This window comes from Poecilia reticulata, chromosome 11, assembly GCF_904066995.2.
Source record: "Poecilia reticulata chromosome 11, P_reticulata-male-v2, whole genome shotgun sequence".
NCBI lineage: Eukaryota > Metazoa > Chordata > Actinopteri > Cyprinodontiformes > Poeciliidae > Poecilia > Poecilia reticulata.
This window is the reverse complement of record NC_088840.1, coordinates 588,092-608,114: the sequence shown is the minus strand read 5'-3', so window position 1 is coordinate 608,114 and position 20,023 is coordinate 588,092. Positions and strand designations below refer to the sequence as shown.

General features: G+C 36.5%; 2 protein-coding genes across 2 annotated transcripts; both read right to left on the bottom strand.

The window, feature by feature from the left end:
• Nucleotides 1-648: 648 nt before the first annotated feature.
• pex11b (peroxisomal biogenesis factor 11 beta) lies at nt 649-12,079 on the bottom strand. Its single transcript, XM_008421580.3, has 4 exons — nt 11,865-12,079; nt 5,874-5,989; nt 5,599-5,800; nt 649-2,399 (listed from the first exon to the last, which is right to left on the bottom strand). Exons 1-4 carry the CDS (start codon nt 11,918-11,920, stop codon nt 1,982-1,984), a joined length of 792 nt encoding a protein of 263 aa, XP_008419802.1. The 5' UTR covers nt 11,921-12,079; the 3' UTR covers nt 649-1,981.
• A 398-nt stretch (nt 12,080-12,477) lies between these two features.
• Nucleotides 12,478-19,929, bottom strand: snapin (SNAP associated protein). Its single transcript, XM_008421579.3, has 4 exons — nt 19,774-19,929; nt 17,340-17,386; nt 17,094-17,212; nt 12,478-14,552 (listed from the first exon to the last, which is right to left on the bottom strand). Exons 1-4 carry the CDS (start codon nt 19,887-19,889, stop codon nt 14,445-14,447), a joined length of 390 nt encoding a protein of 129 aa, XP_008419801.1. The 5' UTR covers nt 19,890-19,929; the 3' UTR covers nt 12,478-14,444.
• Nucleotides 19,930-20,023: the final 94 nt, after the last annotated feature.

Below are 20,023 nucleotides of genomic sequence, written 5' to 3'. Positions count from 1 at the left end.
TCTGTTGTAAATTATAGCTAAAGCTTTTATAAGTATTGTAAATTGCAATTGTTAGATTAATGGCAAGAGACAAGATTCACATTCACTTTTACTTTGTTCAGTAATTTATTGACGGATCATGTCATTGACAGAAGGGAAAAAAGAGCACAAAGTAAAAATGGGAACATAAGATTTTAAGAAAAATTGTACATGCAGTGCTGTGAGAACTGCATTTCCATCTCCACATGCTGAGAAAAAATCTAAAATATTCCTCATTGGGGTTGAGGAATGAAGAGTAAGGTGATAGGAACTCCACCGGCATCCTGTTATGGGACAAACATTTACATTACAAACTACCATATGATGGTGTGATGGAAATTGGCATCTCCTCCTCTGCCTCTTCCTATTTTGCCTCTTTACTCCTCCACAACGACCTCACTCTTCCTCTCTGGTTGTTGATCCCGTCCAAATTGTCAACCTTCCATTGTCAGAAATGTAACATTGTCTTGTGCTCCAGTTACATATACTAACTTAGGATTCATCTGGGAGAAATATATCAGTTCAGGCAAAAGCTATAAAGTCTAAAGGAAGTGCATAAAAATATTGACATATTTGTCCAAACTTTTTGTTCAATGTTTTTAAAATAATTTACACAAAAAATTAAACATCTCAGAATTTTATGCCAGCTTTATTTTAACAGTGACACAGAGTATCAAAAGAAAAACAAAAAATTACATAAAATGAGAAAAAAATATATTTGAATTCTATTGAAAGAAATAAGTATTTGACCCCCCAGTGAAACATCATATTTGGTGGCAAAACCTTTGTTGGAAAGCACAGCAGTCAGTAGTTTTTGTTTTTTTTTATAAAGTGTGCCTTATATAATTATTTGAAAATTACTTCTCATAAGGAGTATTTGTGGCCCATCACCAAATTCTTATTTTTAGGCTTGCGTTTGTAAATGTGAAGCTTCAGCTCTCTCCATAGATTTTCAATGGGACTGAGGTCAGGAAACATCAAGGCCATTCCATTCCATGACCTTGACATGTTTCTTCTGGAGCCACGTCTTTGTTCCCTTAGCTGAAAGATATAGTCTGGATGGGAAATTTTCCAACCAAGATGGCTCATGTCTAACACTAAATAAAAAGCAAAGATTCAACATTGTCTGAACAAATAAATACCTGTAATCACAGTAAAGTATTTACTGAGGTCATTAGGTCGAATCCCCTGAGTCCAACACTGGGATGTAAGTTTGAAGTTTGAAATCTGATTTTTTTTCCCCCCCTTATTGACAAACTAACCCCTGGAAAAAAAAACATAAGGGGAGGGTGGGTACTTTATATGATAACATAACACATATTATTGTGGTTTTTCATCTGAGAAAAACCACAAGGTAGAGAAATAATAGACACTGCATCTTGTTAACATGCTCTAGTTGCACATTGACAAGTTAAGTCATGGTGTATCAAACTAGTGTGAAATAACATATTTCTTGGATATTAGTACCTGAAATTATTTGAAAAACTGACATTTAGATTGCAACAACAGGGGTCAGATGCTAAACTAAATTTCCAACAAAGCCATCCACCTTTTTCAGTACATTTTAAAGAGAAAGTCACATTGTCCAGTGAGATTAATACTGGTCTGTAGACAGAAAAACAAACTCCTGCTATGTGATTTCTGTATGTTTGGAAACTATTTTTAATTATCTTTCTGATATGAGTTTTAGTAAAAAAAATTACATTTTCCAATAAAACGAATAAACCAATGAACCAATAAAAAAATGAACATTTAAACTGTCAAACATTTCTACTGTGTGTGCGCAGTGACATGCATTTGTTGGTATCTTTTTTAATATATTTGGCCCCAGGTGGAGCAGGGAAATGTTTTTTTTGGAATGACAATCCACCTACTGTTGGATGGAACCATAACAAACAGTGATGGCAGGACACCCTTTCTTTCACAGAATTTGATGCGATGACTGTTTATGGTTTATCTGGGATCATGGCTTGAGTTTCAGCCATGGGTGGAGCATGGTGATAATAGAGAGGACTGATGAGAGCAACCCACAAGACCCAACAAACCCTGGGCCAGTTTGATAAATCCCCAGCTTATCCAGTGGAATAAAAATATCACAGCCATTCTTCAGAAGGTCCAACAGGAGTGGTGGGTTGTTGTACAGGACAGTTCCTATTTGATGCATGCGTTTGCGGAGCCAGACCCACATGACAGCAGGAGTTGCAGTGACTTCAATGGAAGAAGTTGATGATGATGAAGACAGTTGGTCAGCAGGGATGGCACTGCTGGGACTAGTAGACAATGATGATTTGGTACTTCTGCAACAATCCTCGCAGTCCAGGAGCAGGTAGAGTTCATACACATCTCGAGTGACATTGAGAATCAGAGCAAATAGGTAGTACCTGTCAAGTTCAACACATGTTTCAGTTGTTTATTTGTTTATTTCATTCATTTACAGTTTAATATGAACATATCACATGTTGACAAAAGTTTTTAATTTTTATATATAAACACACATATATATGTGTGTGTGTGTAAATGAAAATTTCAGATTTTTTTCATGATTTCTAAGTGGGAGAACTTGCAAAGTCACAGGGTATTTAAATACTTATTTTCCTCACACACAGGGCTTAAATTAAAAAAAAATCCTGAGCCTGAAACTTATAGTTATGATAGAAATCAACTATAGCGTTACTATTGCCAGTTTAATAAAAAGTGTCTGAATAATGCAAACAATTGCTTCTAACAATACAATTAACAAGCTAAACACTCAAATTTAAATAAGACTTCAGTACATTTCAACTCGAAACAAAATGTAAAATGTCTGTGCCCTAAAGGTTTGACTTACAGGCAACAATCCCTCAACATTAAATCAGAGTCCTTTCAGTCAATGTTTTTGCAAGTAATTTAGAACATGAAACATTACCAACTAAATCAGCGTTTCTCAACCTTTTTCGGGCCAGGACCCCCCACAGCCTTTATCCAGGTCCCTCACTGCCCCACCAAAGAATTTGTAGGCTACTTTGCACTGACTATTATTTTTTTTATTAATATTACCATCACTATTGTAGATGTTTTGATTTTTATGCTTGTTTCTGTATTTATCATCAAGATAATTTCCCAGAGAACAAAAAAGCCATGTGAATAGAAATTATTTTCACAGGTGTTTATGAAAAATTTAATGAACATTCAACTTAAAATTTGTAGGCCAACAGCAGCCAAACAGAGTGGAAAAATATTCTTGTTCTTTGCCATTTTCTAGTTGTTAAATATTCCACAAAATGAGCAGATAAAAGATGTAAAACATGCCAGTTTAAACTTTGAACTATTGTTGCAGAGCTAATGACTGAGCTCTGCAACATTAAAATATGGATAGAACTGTAACTACATTAATCATAACTCTTCTTCTCTTCAGTGTTTCTGTGAGTTTCTGGTGGTGCAGCTCTGTGAGTCAAATTGAAAGTGTCATGGAGTCATCAGCCTCATGACATTAACACTGACATGAAAAAAAATATTGAAGAAATAAAAATATCAAATCTAATTAAAAACATAAATAAGTGATCAGTTCTTTACTGTTATGGTCTGTAAGATATATTTATTCTCAGTACTAGATGTGGTCTCAACAAACCCATAACATTTCAACAATATTATTTTACCTTTTATGTGGAAATAGTGTCTGTTTATTCTTGCCATACAGTCTCTGTATTAATTATTGCTCGAAAGGTCTTGCCATACTAGTTTATTCCTATGTAGTTTCTTAGTTTATTCTTGCGTTTTGTTCTTCATTCATTTCCATTTAGTTTCCTTTGATTAGTATTATCCTCTCTTGGTTTATTGCTATGTCTACTTTAGTTTCTTTCCTGTTGCTACATTTATTTTATCGTTTATCGTATTTTATGGTCAACATCAGTAATCTTCACTCATCAATATCAATTGCTTCTGCTGCGCCTCCTAATCACATGTTGTTCATCTTTTATCTGGTCATTTTGTGGAATATTTAACAACTAGAAAATGGCAAAGAACAAGAATATTTTTTCTTGTTCTTTGCCATTTGTTTTGTTAACGCTATAAAATGAACGCTCTCTATCGTGGTATCACCCATGGAGGGATTTCTTGATTTCTTTATTTAAATGGATTCATTTTTCAGAGGGATACAAAGTGAGGGTATTGTGATTTTAGTAATTACATGTTTATGAGAGCGATTTTCTGTTGTCCTTCCATGGAAGCAGGCAACTTTCAAACGGAGATAAAACACTTTTTAATATAAGTTGCTGCTTTGACAAGATCACAGAACTGCCAAAACATATGTACAAAAATCCTCAATAAAACATAAAATATTAGAAAATCAAACACCAGACAAAGTGAATCTCAGCAACGTCATCAGCCAGTGTAACGCTGACCTGATGCGGTCAAGCTACTACTAGCAGGAGCGAAGCTGCACCAAGAGCAACAAACGCTGAATAGAAGAAGAGCTGCCATCGATACAGTTGCAGCCAGGCATGATTTAATGTTACGAAATACAGTTTTAGCAAGTTGCTCAAAGTCTAAACTGGTATTGTTGTGATTGTAAGGTGTAAAGTTTACCTTCGACCAAACGCCCCCCAAAGGAATCCCAGCGCCCCCTTTTGGAAAAATTTCCGCCAACTTCCTGTCCCCTTTCCTCTAGCCAAGCCCAGCATCACTTGTTTTTAATTCCTTTCTCAAGTAAACGTGTTTCTTTACCGGGTGAGACAAACTCCATCTTCTTTCATATTGTATTTGATTTAATAGCCGAACCGAACGCACGGAAATCCGGCCCCCGGCCAGAGCTCTTTAAGCCCTGCACACACACTATATATATATATATATATATATATATATATTAGTTGACAAAAAATTGACAACTTTTGGGTTTTCATATTCAAACATGTACTCAAGCCACACTATAGACTATAGGTGTGTTAAAAACATATTACTACATTACTTTAAACATGTTTGCGTCATCAGTAGAAACCTTGATGCTAGGGTCGAATTACCTGTTGATAAACAGTCTCAATTCACCTATTTTTCAAAAGGTAAATTGAGAGCTATGCTTTTTGGCTCAGTTCTCTTTACTATGGTGCCCTCATCAAAGCACCAATTCGCCTATCAATTTCCCCCTCTGATTTACCCGATTTGTATGATTCATAAAGTTTACCCAAATATATTTAAACTCCTCCACTCGGGGCAGGACCTTGACCTGAAGATGGTTTTTTTCATCTAAAGGCACTGATCCTTGTCCTGTCCACTTCACACTCAGCGGCAAGCCCTGAATGCCTATTCCTGATAAATATCCCTGATAGAAAAATGGACGGAGCTAAACACAGAGCAAGCTGTGAAAGACTTGATACAAGAGAGAAGAGTTATCCTCAAGCTGGCCCTAGACATATTTGTGTCAGCTGTAAATCTCTGATTTTTTAACAGACACATGATTTCTGTATCACTGTGATTTAAAGGCCTACCAAATTAATTGTTTGCTTTGGATATAAAAGTTGCTAAGAACATACCAATTACAGACAGTTTTAAATAGTGAAACTGTAGAATCCAGAGAAAAACCCACAGAAAAAAAAATATGTAACTTACCTGAAAGATCTATGATTCCATTTCTGTTGATCAAGTTTGGAAATTATGCCAATTTTCCCTGCCCACAGAACATTGTCACAAGCAAAGTACATGGCTCTGTTCAGATGACCAATGGTAAGGCACAGCCTCAGAACACTGTCAGAAAGGTGGATAGTCGTCTTGGCCGCCTGCAGAGCCTCCACAGAGTTCCCCAGACGCAGCACTGTGGGACATCACACATGTCAGAACCAGCAGAGATTCTGTACTCAAAACTCATACTGAATTTTTACACTTACACTTTCTTGTCAGGCTCATATGTGCTTCCAGTTCACTGATAGTTCTTTGGAGGTCAGTGGCTACACTGCTTTTCTGCAGAGTGTAGCCCAACAACATGCAAGCATACTGTGCAGCCCTGTGGTGGATGAAGAAACAGTCAGTGAGCAGATAGCTATTTCTCAGGCGAGAACTGCTTCATACCAAATTAAAGAAGGGTGATCACAGATCAAACTGAGCTACATTTTAAATCAACTGCATAAAAAAAAAGACAATACTTTAAAAACTGATTCACAAGCATATAAAGAAAATGAGCAGCTACACATTCCTAATACCATAGATAGTTTTAATTGTAAGGTAAACTATTCTAATATCAACTGAGCAGAAAATGAAGGGTTTTCCTGCTCAGGACCATAGTTCGTGAAAAGACTCAGTGAAACTACCTTTCTAGAATACTCTCCAGAAACCTATCATGTGAAGCTTCTTACCATTGGTCATATATAAAAAATGACAAAAACTTGATGCAACACAGGTTGTAAAGTACAGCTATTTTGATAAAGCTTGCAGTTAAACAAAAAAAAGCCCCTCATTAAAATTTTAAAGTAAGTTGGTTACTTTCTTATGAGCAGAAAGTTCCACTGATAGCAAAGAGATGAGAACATGTTGGTTTAAAACTGTTTTAGTAAAACAGGCAAATTTATAAATAAACATGCAACATAAAATGTGTGTAATTTTAAAGGGACATTAATGTCCAATAATCTTCTTTCAGCAGATCATCTTCCCCACCTGAGCATCATTTCTCCCCCACCAAGCCCTCTGTATTATTCACTGCATCTATGAAGTTGATGGATATGATTCAAATGTAACTGAGTAAAATACTTTACTGAAAAGCTCAGGTTTTGTAAACAAACTACAAAGTACAGACAAATTCCAATTACAGCAATGCAACTACAGTAATTACTTTCCATCCTCTGTATGCCAGTACTTTATCAATCAAAAGAAATTTTTTTCACATTGAATTGCTTCTACTTTCTGCTTTATCCATATCGGTGGCCTACAGTACAGTAATATATTGATATGTTTTTATTTGTTTTGGTTTGACCTGTGCTTTTAGAGAAATAGAACAAATGTATATTATTGTAAAAAATAAAAAAAAGTTATACAACTTTGTAGAAATCATTCTTTGGGCAAAAAGAAAAAACTAAATTGTCCTTAAGGTCTCCCTGGTGGCCGCGATAGGTCACACTAGGTCACACTTCACTGGTAATATGAACTGCCGTGCAGTTCATATTACCAAATGTGCAGAGCTCTGCAAATGTGCACAACGTATTTGCAGAGCATCCAAACCTCAAAAGCACTGGTGGAAAATATGTAAGCAAAACTATTTTGCCAAAAAGTACTTATCCTTCGGGAACAGAGAGAATAAAGGGAAAGAGTAGAAAAAAAACAAGATATAAGTTTGCATGTCTCTTGTAAATGTAATCCATCCATCCATCCATTACTGGATGGTAATGGATGGATGCCACCAGCATAATATGGATATATTATGGCAAGCCGTTTTAACATAAATTTGGTCTTGTCTGACTATCCGTAATTACAATCCAGATGTCTAAAACTACATTTTGACTATCCGGAATGGTAACTTAAGATATCCGTCTTTACATTCTGACTAGTAAGAATAATTCAAGATATTTTCAATTACACTTTGACTAGTCAAAATTCCTTTCAAGATATCGCAAATGACGTCACTGGATCTGACATTTGACGGGACAATATCCGTAATTACGATTTAAGATATCATGAACGTAATTATGACTAGACAAAATTACAATTTTAGATATCTGAATTAAGAATGACGTGGAAGCCCCTATGTGGTGTCCATACAGTTGCCTGCACAAAATTGTCAGTAAATGCCACAAATTAGAAAGAGCTCGACAATGTTGGAAATGCGGAGATAGCAAAACTTCATAAACTTTAAGATTGCTTCTGATATCTGCAAAGAATTTCCTGTTTATTCATTTCCGACTAACCGAATGCACTTAAAAACAGCTTTGAAAAGCTAAAATTGCTATTGTCAAACCATTTTCAACATGAAAGTAGTGCATTTTCAAACATCTATTTTCGTTTTCTCTATTTTTCATTGCTTTATTAAACTTTCAAATTGATACGCAAGTCTGGGACATTTTGACTAGACAGAATACATATTCAAGCTGTCAGCAATGTCATTCTGACTAGTCGGAATGTCAATTTAAGATATCTTAAATAGAAAAGCTGTGTAATTTAAGATATCTCCAATTAGAGATATCTTAAAAGGAATTTTGACTAGTCAAAATTACAATTCAAGATATCTTTAGTTTTGTCTAGTGACAAAACAATTTGAGATATCTGGAATGTAAGGGCGGTAAAACCGAATTTATGTTAAAACGGCTTGCCATAGACATTAACCCTAACTATACATGGTTAGGGTTAATGTCTATGGCAAGCCGTTTTAACATAAATTTGGTTTTACCAGATATCTCAAATTGTTTTGTGACTAGAAGTTTCAGCGATTTAAGATATCTCTAATTATATTTCGACTAGACAAAATAACTATTTAAGATATCTCTAATTACATTCTGACTAGTCGAAATGACGTCAGATTTACCATTGACTTGTATGGAGACTTCAAGATATCTAAAATGAATTACTGACTATCTGAAATGCACATTTCAGATATCTACAATTAAAATATGACTAGTCATAAAGTAAATTCAAGATATCTCGATTTTGGTTTTGACTAGTCATAAGATATTATTCAAGATATCTGAAATGTCTTTTTGGATAGGAGAAATGTAGGTAGGCCTGTCGTGATAAACGATAAACCTATCGACCTCATTTTAATTATCGTCTTTATCTCTCTTTCGGCCTTTTTTCTTTCTGTTGATGACACTGAATGAAAAAAGGCTCAGCTCCGGTTCTCTTCACTTACCCTCCGTCCCTCATTTCCTTAGTCTAATGTCCAGCGCACACGACACGAGTTGTCGGCCCATTTTCAAACCCTGAGAGACACATTAGCCGACAGAAATCCTAGGCATAACGGTTCGATCGGGTTCGTCGTGGTGTCCAGCCACATGGGCACAAAATAATGGCTACAATTCCAGTTAACTAATTTTAAAATCAGGCATTAATCAATGCTTTACTAGAATCTACCTGTGATGCATGTGGCTCAGCGTAAAGTCCTGACTGAATGAAAATCATTATAATCTATTTATGTCACGTTAACGAAGAACAGCTGAAAACTTGCCGCGTTTATCAACTGTGGTAGCAATTTATCTCCAACTCATCCCCTTGTCATCTCTATATTCTTTGCACGATATTGTTGAATAAACATTAGTTGTTTCCACATATCATCTCTGATGTCCGCTGGATTTCGGGTTGCGCCGTGTCAGCTGTTTGGGATTCCCCTCCGTAATTTCCCCTCAGAAAGCAGGAGGAGAATCCGTGCTTTCTGATTGGCTACCTGTCACATTCAGCGTTAAGCTCCCAGTCGGGGAAAACCCGATTTAGATCCGAGCGGCCACGACGATCTACTGTAACACACCATACAGTACAGGATGATCGGTTAGATCGGCCAACGATCTAAGATTTTCGTAAAGGGAAAATAGGGGCAAAACATCGTGTACTGTGAACTACCTGCATTAGGTAGTCGGATGTGCCCGTTTTCTCTATTTAAATCTAGTGATTACTGAAGGCCAATATAGTATACAGACTTCATAATCTGCACTCTTTTGGTTGAATGCAGTATTTATTTCCACTTTGGCTTTATGTTGTTTACTTTTTATTCAAGTACGTTTTTTGTTAATGGAGACTGAGAATCCATTTTATTTTTGTTTTTGGTTGTTTTGTTTCAACTAAATAGTTTATCAGTTCCAGTGTTATGTGTTCTTTTGAAAATAAAGTGTATCAGGAAATCACATGTATTATTAGTCATTTCCATGAAATCAGTGTCAAAAGGTCTTGAAACAATATCGTTTATCGCAATAATTTTTTAGACGATTAATCGTTCAGCAAAATTTGTTATCGTGACAGGCCTAAATGTAGCTTTGACTAGTGAAAACTAAATTATAGATATCTTAAAAGCAAATAACAACTAGACAAAATTAAATTTAAGATATCTTGAATTGTAATTTTGACAAGTCAAAATTCCTTTTAAGATATCTCTAAATGAATTGGAGATATCTTGAATTACACAGCTTTTCTGTATTCTGGTTATGTAGAAAAAGTTGTTTCACTCTTTACTCTTCATTTCTCAAAGTTGGCAAAGGGATGCGTTTTTGGGCAATATGGATTTCCAGCCTGCCAAAATATGCATCACGTCTCTATTCTCCTCAAATATTATCCTACTGATTATTTGCAACATAATGTTGCCTTCTCAAGAAATGAGCTACCAAACAAATATTGATGATTAAGAATAAGCTTTATGTTGACAAAACCCAATATCAGCTTTAGTAAACAAATAAGGAACTAAAAATATTCTTTATGTTGTTATTTGACCATTTTGATTTTTTTATTTACAAATCGCATGTGACAGATGCAACTGGTGGTACCAGTTGATAAATAGTTAAATTCCCACCAACCGACACAGACTACTGCTGTGCAATGTGCTTATAGATGTTATGTTTGCACTAACATTCTTTAATTAATACAGTTCAGTTCATTTGTAGTTTTAATTTTTAATAAAAGTAATTGGTTTTATAAAAAGGTTGCTGTTATGAATATTCTTTGTTGAATTTAATAAAAAAAAGTGATGTCATATTTATGTAAGATAAAAAAAATTATTTGTACATGCTATACATTTAGCAAGGTTGCATATCAAATTTACTTCCTTCAGTATTTTTGCAATAGTGATGATAAAGAAATAACTTTTTTTCCATAACCAGAATACTTCCATACTACCATAACTATAGAGAGGGGATGCATATTGTGAACTGCTGTTATAAGTTTTAAATCACTATAATAATATTTAAGGAGAATAGAGAGGGGATGCATATTTTGGCAGGCTGGAAATTCATATTGCCCAAAAACGCATCCCTGTGCTAACTTGGAGAAATAGAGTTAAGAGTGAAATAACTTTTTCTACATAATGAGAGTAGTTCCAAGCACTGCTGGTATAAATTTTATATCGATAGGATAATATTTGAGGGGAATAGAGAGGGAATGCATATTGTGGCAGGCTCAAAATCTATATTGCCAAAACATGCATCCTTGTGCTAATTGGGGGAAATAAAGACCTGAAAGGATTTAATCTTTTCTACGTAATGACAGTTGTTCTCTGAGCTAAAGCTGTAAGTTTCATATCAACAAGACGGATGCAAATATTTTCAGGCTCATAAATTAAGTTGCATTTCCTCCTACATTAACAGACTAGAAAGTTAAGCATGATGTAAAATGTTCTACATAATGGGTCTCTGTTTTGTAATGCTTTTAAGCTATTATGGTATCAAAAGACAAAGCAGAGAATTTCAAACCATTTGCGGGGGAATGTTTACAACAGACACGGACTGTGTAAAAAGTTCGACTCATATGTGTCAATAAAGGTGTAAACCCCGTATTATAATTCAAGTAATTTGCGAAATAAAACCCACCGCATTAGGTATTACATGGTTAAGAAACGTGATAATGTTACAAATATCTTTAAATGTCCTCTTCGGTCATATTTTTGTCCGTTTTCTCGTCAATATGCGAGAGCTTAGAGCGATGCGAGCTCCCGCGACAGGGAATGCAAATTTGGGTAGGCGTGCGTTTCTGGGCATAACACTTGTCTCTAAATTTTGGTAAATGTAAATATTTATAGTCTGAATTACAGTATTCACTTAAGCATCTCACCGAGGCATATTATATACACCCTCCCATCAATCCCCCTAAAAATATACTTCAGACCCATACCCAAAATATACTAAAATAAAACTGAGAATGGACAATGAGTAGCCTCATGGGCACCGCTTCTTTAATGCTGACAACACTGACCGTGTTACCTCAAAACTCTCTCCTTGGCCTGACTCTGGGTATTGAACCGAACCCAGGAGTCCATCTTGGATGATGGTGTTCCGGGCTGTAAACCTACGGAGCAGTTAACGCTACTTGTCCTTTTAGTCCTGATCCAGTAATAGCAGACTTAGAGCCCCCTGTCTGAAGTCTGTACGCTGAAAACACTTCGTTGAAACGTTTTCTGAATTTCCGGTAGTAGACCTTGTTATTAGATTGTATACTGCCCCCAACAGGCAAAACAACAGGTTTTTCTAACAGGCTAGAAACTGAGCGGAAAAAAATTACAATCACATCAAATTAAATAAATTATTGCCAATGTGGAAAAACATCGTCTGGAATTTAGTTCTGTGTGAACCCGAATCTGGTAGGAAACAACATATAATTTACATGGGAGGTAGGTCTTTAACTATGCATATTTAAAAAGAAAAGAGTAACAGAAATATTTACTCTAAGCCAACAGGAGGCGGTGTCGGTGTTCGTTAATATAGACGGGCGGACACCTTCTCAGGGAACAGCAGTTGTTCACTTCTGACGACGACAATAACTGCCTAATCACAAAGTAATCTTTAAGACTTCACCATCACATATTGACACAAAGAGTTTAATTGACATAAAGTTACCTTTATTTTATTGGTACAAAAACCTGGAATCACTGTTCTTGTGTCATGTTTGACCCACTGTCTAAATTGGATCAAACATCAATGAGAAATAAAAATGAGGGGGAAAAAACAAAAAAAAATCACAAACATGGCAGAAAACTTTAAATTTAACTGCTGAGTGGTCATTTCATCTACAAAAATTTTTATAACTGAAATGACAGTTATTTATGGCTGCTTTTTATTTTATCAGATTGCAAATAAATTAAACATGCCAATTCACAACGGATGTCAGGGTAGTTCACCAAAACAAAATCCTGTTTGTGAACAGAGATAAACTTAATCCAATCACTGTCAGTAACAGACATTCCACATTGATCCTATTTATAAAACAATGGGGAGTTAAGTTCAGTTCATCATCTAATTTGTGAAAATGTTTCTATCCTAATAGTCCCGATTGATTGCATCATGAAGCACCAAGTTTTTTGCATCAACTTGTTACCTAAACAGCAATATTTTACTGTGTAGTACTAAAAGTAGCAGGACAAGGAAAAGTGCTCAACAGACAATACAAGCCTAGCAAAAATAGCTATAGAAGTAGCTCTAGCAGATACTCTAACAGTATGCTTTTGTAAAACAAAAAGTTTTATGCTTAGTCTTGAAAGTAGACAGTATTTGTCTACTTCACAGACAAAAATTGGATCATGCTTCCGTAGGAGGAAAGTCTGACAACTATAAGATCTGCCTCCCATTTTACTTTCAAAACATGGAACAATCAAATTTCTGAAAAATGACAGAGATTTGTTATTATTGGAGAATTAAATATAATGAGAATTATACATTCTGGTCTGGATTTAACAGGGAGACAATGAAGAGAAACTAAAATACAAGAAATATCTCCTTAATTTTCATTAGAACTTTGCCTGCAGTGTTTTGGGTAAGCTGAATACTCTGAAGGGGGAAAATGAAGCAGGGTTTCCCCCGGTGTATTACAAGGCTGATGGGTCACAAGGTTTTACTTGTACCCCACAAGGCTAAGCATTGCTAACCCTAACCCTAAGTATTTTTAAAATTTTTGCATTTTTTAAGACTTTATAGTTGCTGTTCAGGTATTAATTTTTCAATCTTTCAATAACACAATTATCAAGTGATATTTTAATTTTTTTTTGTCAACTTTAAACATTTTTAATTCAAAAACACAATGAGTCGCTGGATAAATGACTGCCCTAGCACCCATCCACCGGGCTTAACAAGTTTTCTGGGGGAAACCTTGATTAAGTCCAACAAACCCGTTTAATATTATTTATAAACGGCAAACAATGCTTTAATTTGGTTCCAGCTTATATTTCCTCTATTGATACAAAAAAAAATCTTAAATGCCATTATTTGATTAACAAACTATTCTTTGGGATACCCAGGAATGATATGTGATTTCAACTTACAAACACACACAAACTCTTAGCAACACAAGCAGCTTATTATTCGTTTCCATTCATGCAGTATGCACTTTTCACAAAGGTACCAAGTTTGAAGTCCCTAAAACTATTCATCAACAAAGAAAGTATAGTCCCCATGAAGCCCTCATTTGTATGTGGCCATAGTTAAACTCAATACTGCCATTCAATCCCAGAAAGTCTAGGTCTGAATCTAAAGTTTAGAGCTATCCAAAACAATTAACATTACCATCGTGAATGCCTTTTAATGGAAACAAACACTTTAGTTGAAAACAATTTTTGAAAATTACTAGAATGAGAAACATAAGGGATTTTAAGTAATTGTTACAGATATTATTTTGCTCATTTTAAACACACATTTTTAATTTAAAGACAAAAACAAAGCAATGCAAGATAACATCAAGTTATTCAGCAAACACATCTAAATATTCTAGAGAGATGGGCCCACTGAGTATTTGAACTTCTAGTCCTTCATGCCTCAGTGGGACAAGTCATGCGGCGCAGTGGGGAACATGGCTCATGGTTTACTAGGTGAGCGAGGGGTGAACACTCCTGATGCTTCAAGCATGGTCTTCCTTCGTGCTGTCTCCTTGGCCACATTGTGATTTAGCCTTCTCAAGCGTTCCTGTAAACAGAGTGTTTATTTAGTCTATATTTTGCAACTCCTTGGGCGGTTAATCTCTTTACTAAAATGATCAAGGAGAAGATGAATGAGAAAAGAAAGGAAAGCCTGCAGTTAAAGTAGAAAAAATGACAGCATATAAAAATTACAACATATATGGTAGCTGTAATGATGTTGCTAGTCATGGATGCTATGAATGTCTAAAGTCATAATGAACTGGCTTGTGAAATTTATTCCTCTGCTGTTTCACCACATTGAGAGGAGGAGTCTTAGACGTCTGGTATGGACGCCTCCCTGGTGAGGAGTTTTTGCATGTCCCACTGTGAGGAGACCCAGAAGAAGACCCAGCACATGTTTTTCAGCTGGCCTGGGAACGCCTCAGGATTCCCCTGAAAGAGCTGGCCCAAGTGGCTAGGGAATGGGAAGCCTGAGTCTCCTTGCTTAGACTGCTACTCCCACAACGTATAAATGGTTGGATGATACAAAAAAGTCAAACTTGATTTTAAGAGAAATACCTAATGCCATTTTAGATACCATGGTAACATTTTTGAAGGCACAGGGTTATTTCTAGCTAAGAGCAAACAATTGGAATAATTACCATGTGACTATCCAATAACCTCCTTAAGTGGAGTTCTCCAGTAGTGGAGAATTCAGTCCTCATTTAAATATATGATTTTAAAATGTCACTTCCCTGTCTAGCAAGATTGTAGACAAGATGGCACAGTTGAAACCAGATATTTACATACATTGGATAAAAAGATACATACAGGTCTGAAGCAAAACACAAAAGGTCAAACCTTTTGTGTTTCCTTCCACAAACCATTAATGGAACATTTGAGTTATTCAAATTTTTTAAGGCTACAGCTGGAACACATTGTTTTCTTGTTTTACACAGTTTGAAAGTCAATAGAAATCAGACAAGATATCAGGAAGAGAACTGTGAAGCTGCACATGTTCATTGTTGGGAACAATTTCCAGATGCTTGAAGTCAGTCCAGTCAGACAACTATATTTAAGTATAGGTATGATGGGAATTATACCACTCAGGAAGGAGATGGGTTCTATGTCCCAGGGATGAATATATTTTGGTCCAAAATTACAACAGAACAACAAACAAAAAGATAAGAGACCTTGTGAAGATGCTAACAAGACAGTCATTCAGTGATAAAATATGTCCTGTGCTGTCATGGCTTTTCAGCGAGGAGGAAGCCTTTACTTCAAAAGAAACATAAAATGCCCGAATACAGCTTTCAAATACAATATACAATATAAATATAAAAAATATCCACCCATTTCTGTCAATTGCATTTACCTATTGTGTTCGCCATTAAATCATTTAAGATTAAATAAAAACATCAATAGCTGTTGAAGTGTGTGAGAACATTATCAGCAAGTTAACCCTTGTGCGTGCGAGGACTGAGGCAAACTTAGAGGACTACGGCAAATGATACAAGTTTTACATGTATGGGGTTGGTTAGACCCCATTTCTACATACAAGGGTTAAGTAGTAAAAAAACAACTTAAGTCTCTCACTGACTGAGATTTGAGTCCTGCCGTTCATGGCATAGAGCCTATCTGTGCTACCTTGTTAGATTTTCCTACTGTAGCGCATCTAGATAGCTATGTCCACCAGTAGGTGCTACGCATTACCACAAGGGATAGGCAGCACAGATAGTCAGAACACTGGCACAGATTGAGTAAAGTGTTGGAGATGTTAATGAGCCATGTGCTTACTTCAAACTTGAAACTTATTGTTCAAAGTCAAAGTAAAACCGTGTAAATACCCAATAACGCTTGGTATAATAATCAACTCTAAGCTATCTCTCTGCAACTCTTGAAACAGTGCAGGTAGACAGGCAAGAGCCAGTGTTATGCCAGATGTTGGTTTTCCAAAAAGTTAAATTTTACGCTTATATAAATGTGCAAACCATATCTATCTATCTATCTATCTATCTATCTATCTATCTATCTATCTATCTATCTATCTAATCTTTATTCCAGACACAAAAAGGTCCATAGTGAAAAAGGTAAAAAACAAACAAAATAAGAGAAAAATAAAAAAGAAACATGACATATTATTCAGTCACAAATAAATGATGACACCAATGATTCCACAATCTTGAAGAAAATCTCACTGTACTAAAAGCAGGATTTACTAAAATTGCAATTATATTATTGCATGACACAGATAATCTACACATGCGTTTAGACATAAGATTCCTGAGCACAGCTGCACATGTGGGAGCAGCATTATGTACAAACATATGGCTAGCACTACTCCATCTAGGCACTCTGAGTAGTAGCCTCATGACATCATTGTATGCACAAAATAGAGTTCTTTAAATTAAAAGAAAAAAAAGTTTTGGCACCATAAAAACTATGCTTGCTCAGTGCATAGTAAGAGTTACTGAGTTCCACATGTCTTTTGGTGATTTAGGAAAAAAATTATAAATTTGACTAATTATTGTTAAATCTCTGTTAACCTTCAGTATGGAAGAGGTTTAGTCAAGAAAAAGAAGGTCCAAAACCAAGGTCAGGCACTAACCTGAGCGTTCTGTAGAATATTGTTCACAAGCACCACTCTACGCCTCGCATTAAGTAGCTTCTTTACGTAAGGATCCAGGTCTAGTGCAATCTTCTGGTGTTCATTTATTCTGAATAACTCTGTGAAACACATACAAAAATATATATAATCATTACATGATCTTTGTCTAATTGTCAATATTAAGTATTTTGTTTTTGCTCGTAAAACAATAGTACAGTTTTGTGTTATTTTACAATTAAAGATTACCCGTCGCCAAGTTGTCTATATGTTCTCTTAATTCCACCTGGCTTTCTCTGCAAAAGACATTTGTGAGAACAGTCAATAAACAGGAAATTAAATTGTTTATATATATATAGACATAGATTTTTTTTGTCATTCAACTGTACATTTAAAAATGTACAAATTGAAAAATATTTTGTCACAAGGCTCCAATAATAATAAATAATAAATAAATAAGTAATTATAAAATGATAAATATAAATGTATATAATAAAAGTTTGAACTAATGGGAGTTTAGTATCCTTATGGCATGAGGGATGAAACTGTAGTGGAATCTGGTTGTTCTGTATTTGAAGCTGCTGAACCTTTTCCTAGAGGACAGCAGGGAGAACAAACTATGCTGAGGATGGAAGAGGTTTTTTATAATTGCTCGATCCCTGGATAGGCAGCAACTGTGAGCTGTGTCAAGGATGGAAGGAAGCTCAGTCCCAATGATTTTCTCAGCTGTCCTCACCACTCTCTCCACACATTGCCAGTGTTGCATGATCCAAACCAGACAGAGACGCTTTGGTCAGTATGCTCTCTGTTGTCCCTCTGTAGAAAGTAGTGAGGATGGGAGGAGGGAGGTTTGGTCTTCTCATCCGACATAAAAACTGCAGAAGTTGCTGAGCTTTCTTCACCAGACCAGAGATTTGGAGGGACCATGTCAAAGTGTCAGTAATCTTTATCCCCAGGAATTTAATGTTCCTGACATGTTCCACTGCAGCATCATTGATGAGGAGGGTGTGTGACTTGGCTGATTTTTCCTTTAAACAACAATTTCTTTTGTTTTGTTGACATTCAGGATTAGATAGTTGCGATCACACCAGTCCACCAGATTTTTCACCTCCTCTCTGTAGGCCAGTTTGTTGTCGTCCCTGATGAGACCCACCACTGTCGTATCGTCTGCATACTTAATGACGTGGTTCGCACTAAACCTGGCTTGACAGTCATGGGTCATCAAGGTGAAGAGCAGTGGACTCAGTACGCAGCCTTGGGGGGAGCCAGTGATGAGGGAGAAGCTTTTTTTACCAACCCTCACAGTTTGTGAGAAAATCTATCAGCCAATTGCACAGGGGGTTGTTCAGCTGAAGTCCAGAAAAAGCATTCGCACATGAGTATTCCTCTCCTCCAGGTGTTTCAGGCATCTTCTGTGCAGCGGTTGAAGCTGTATGCAAACTGGAGCGGATCAAAAGAGGAGGGAAGTTTTGAGATGATGTGATCCTTCACCAACCTCTCGAAATACTTCATCATGATGGGAGTGAGTTCAACAGGGCGATAGTCATTCAGTGATAAAATTGTGGGTTTTTTGGGCACTGGAATGATGATGGCCGTCTTGAAGTAGAATGGAACGACAGCACAGCTCAGCGAGGTGTTAAATACGTCAGCACTGAATGGAATGATATCAGGCCCTGCTGCTTTATGCATTTTGACTCTTCTCAAGGTCCTCAGAACGTCAGCTGTCTCAAACAGAGTAATCTGTTCAACTGGTTGAGGAGTGGATTTTCTCACAGAAGCAGCCTTGTCTGTTATAGTCTTGGTGCCTTGCCATATGTGCCTGGTATATCTTGACTCATGGAAAAATTTCTGACCATAGGCACGTTTTGCAACTCTGATGACGCAGTTTAGGTTGGCTCTGGCTGACCTGAGCATCTCTCTGTCCCACATTTAAAAGCAGCGTTTCGTGCCTTCAGGAGCTCACGCACCTCCTTTGTCATCCAGGGTTTCTGATTTGCCCTGGTGGTGATGATCTTGGTCACAGAGACATTGTCCATGCACTTCAGGATGTACGCAGACAGATTTGGCATACTCCTCAACATTGGTGCAATGCATTCAAAACAGTATTGTAATGCTGATATGGACTCTGCAGGCCAGACTCTTACCTGCTTCTCAATGGGTTTTACTCTGATGAGCAGGGGCTTATATGCAGGAATTAATATTACAGAAAGATGGTCTGCCAAAGTGGGGGCGGGGTGCTGCCTTGAATGCTGCCTTAATATTTGTGTAGTAGGCTTTATCCAGTATGTTTGAGCCTCTGGTTGCAAAGTTCCCATACTGATGGAAATGGGGGAGAACTGTCAGTAACACTTTATTTGAAGGGGCGTGCATAAGACTGACATTGCACTGTCATAAACATGACATAACACCTGTCATGAACATAAAGAAGTCTTTATGAATGTTTATGACAGTTGTCATGAAGTGTCATTCGGTAAATAATGACACTTTTAATGCAAAGTTGCTCTAAAAGTTGCATTGAAAGTCCATTAAAAATGGCAACTTTGCATTAAATTATCATAATTTTCAAAATCATGCAAAGTTGACGAGTACTGTAGCAAACGGAGTTTGTTTCTTCTTGACCGAGATGTCAGGTGATTGTCAAAGCAATTGATCGCGTTGTGTTGTGATCCATAATGCAGTTTACCTGACTGAGTGGACGTGTAAATCGAGCTGATGGATCGCAGGTTTGATGAGTTCGAGAAGTCCTTCTGCAACAGGATCTGTACCGGAGAATGCGTCCACCACAGCGACAGCAGCCATTTCGCTCAGAAAGCAACTGCAGTCAGGAAGTCACGTGTTCGTGACGCTAGTAAACCGTCATCAATGCTACATTCTATTAAAATACGGGAGTTGGAATTTCGACCTTCATATGGGAACAGATATTTTAGTAAAAC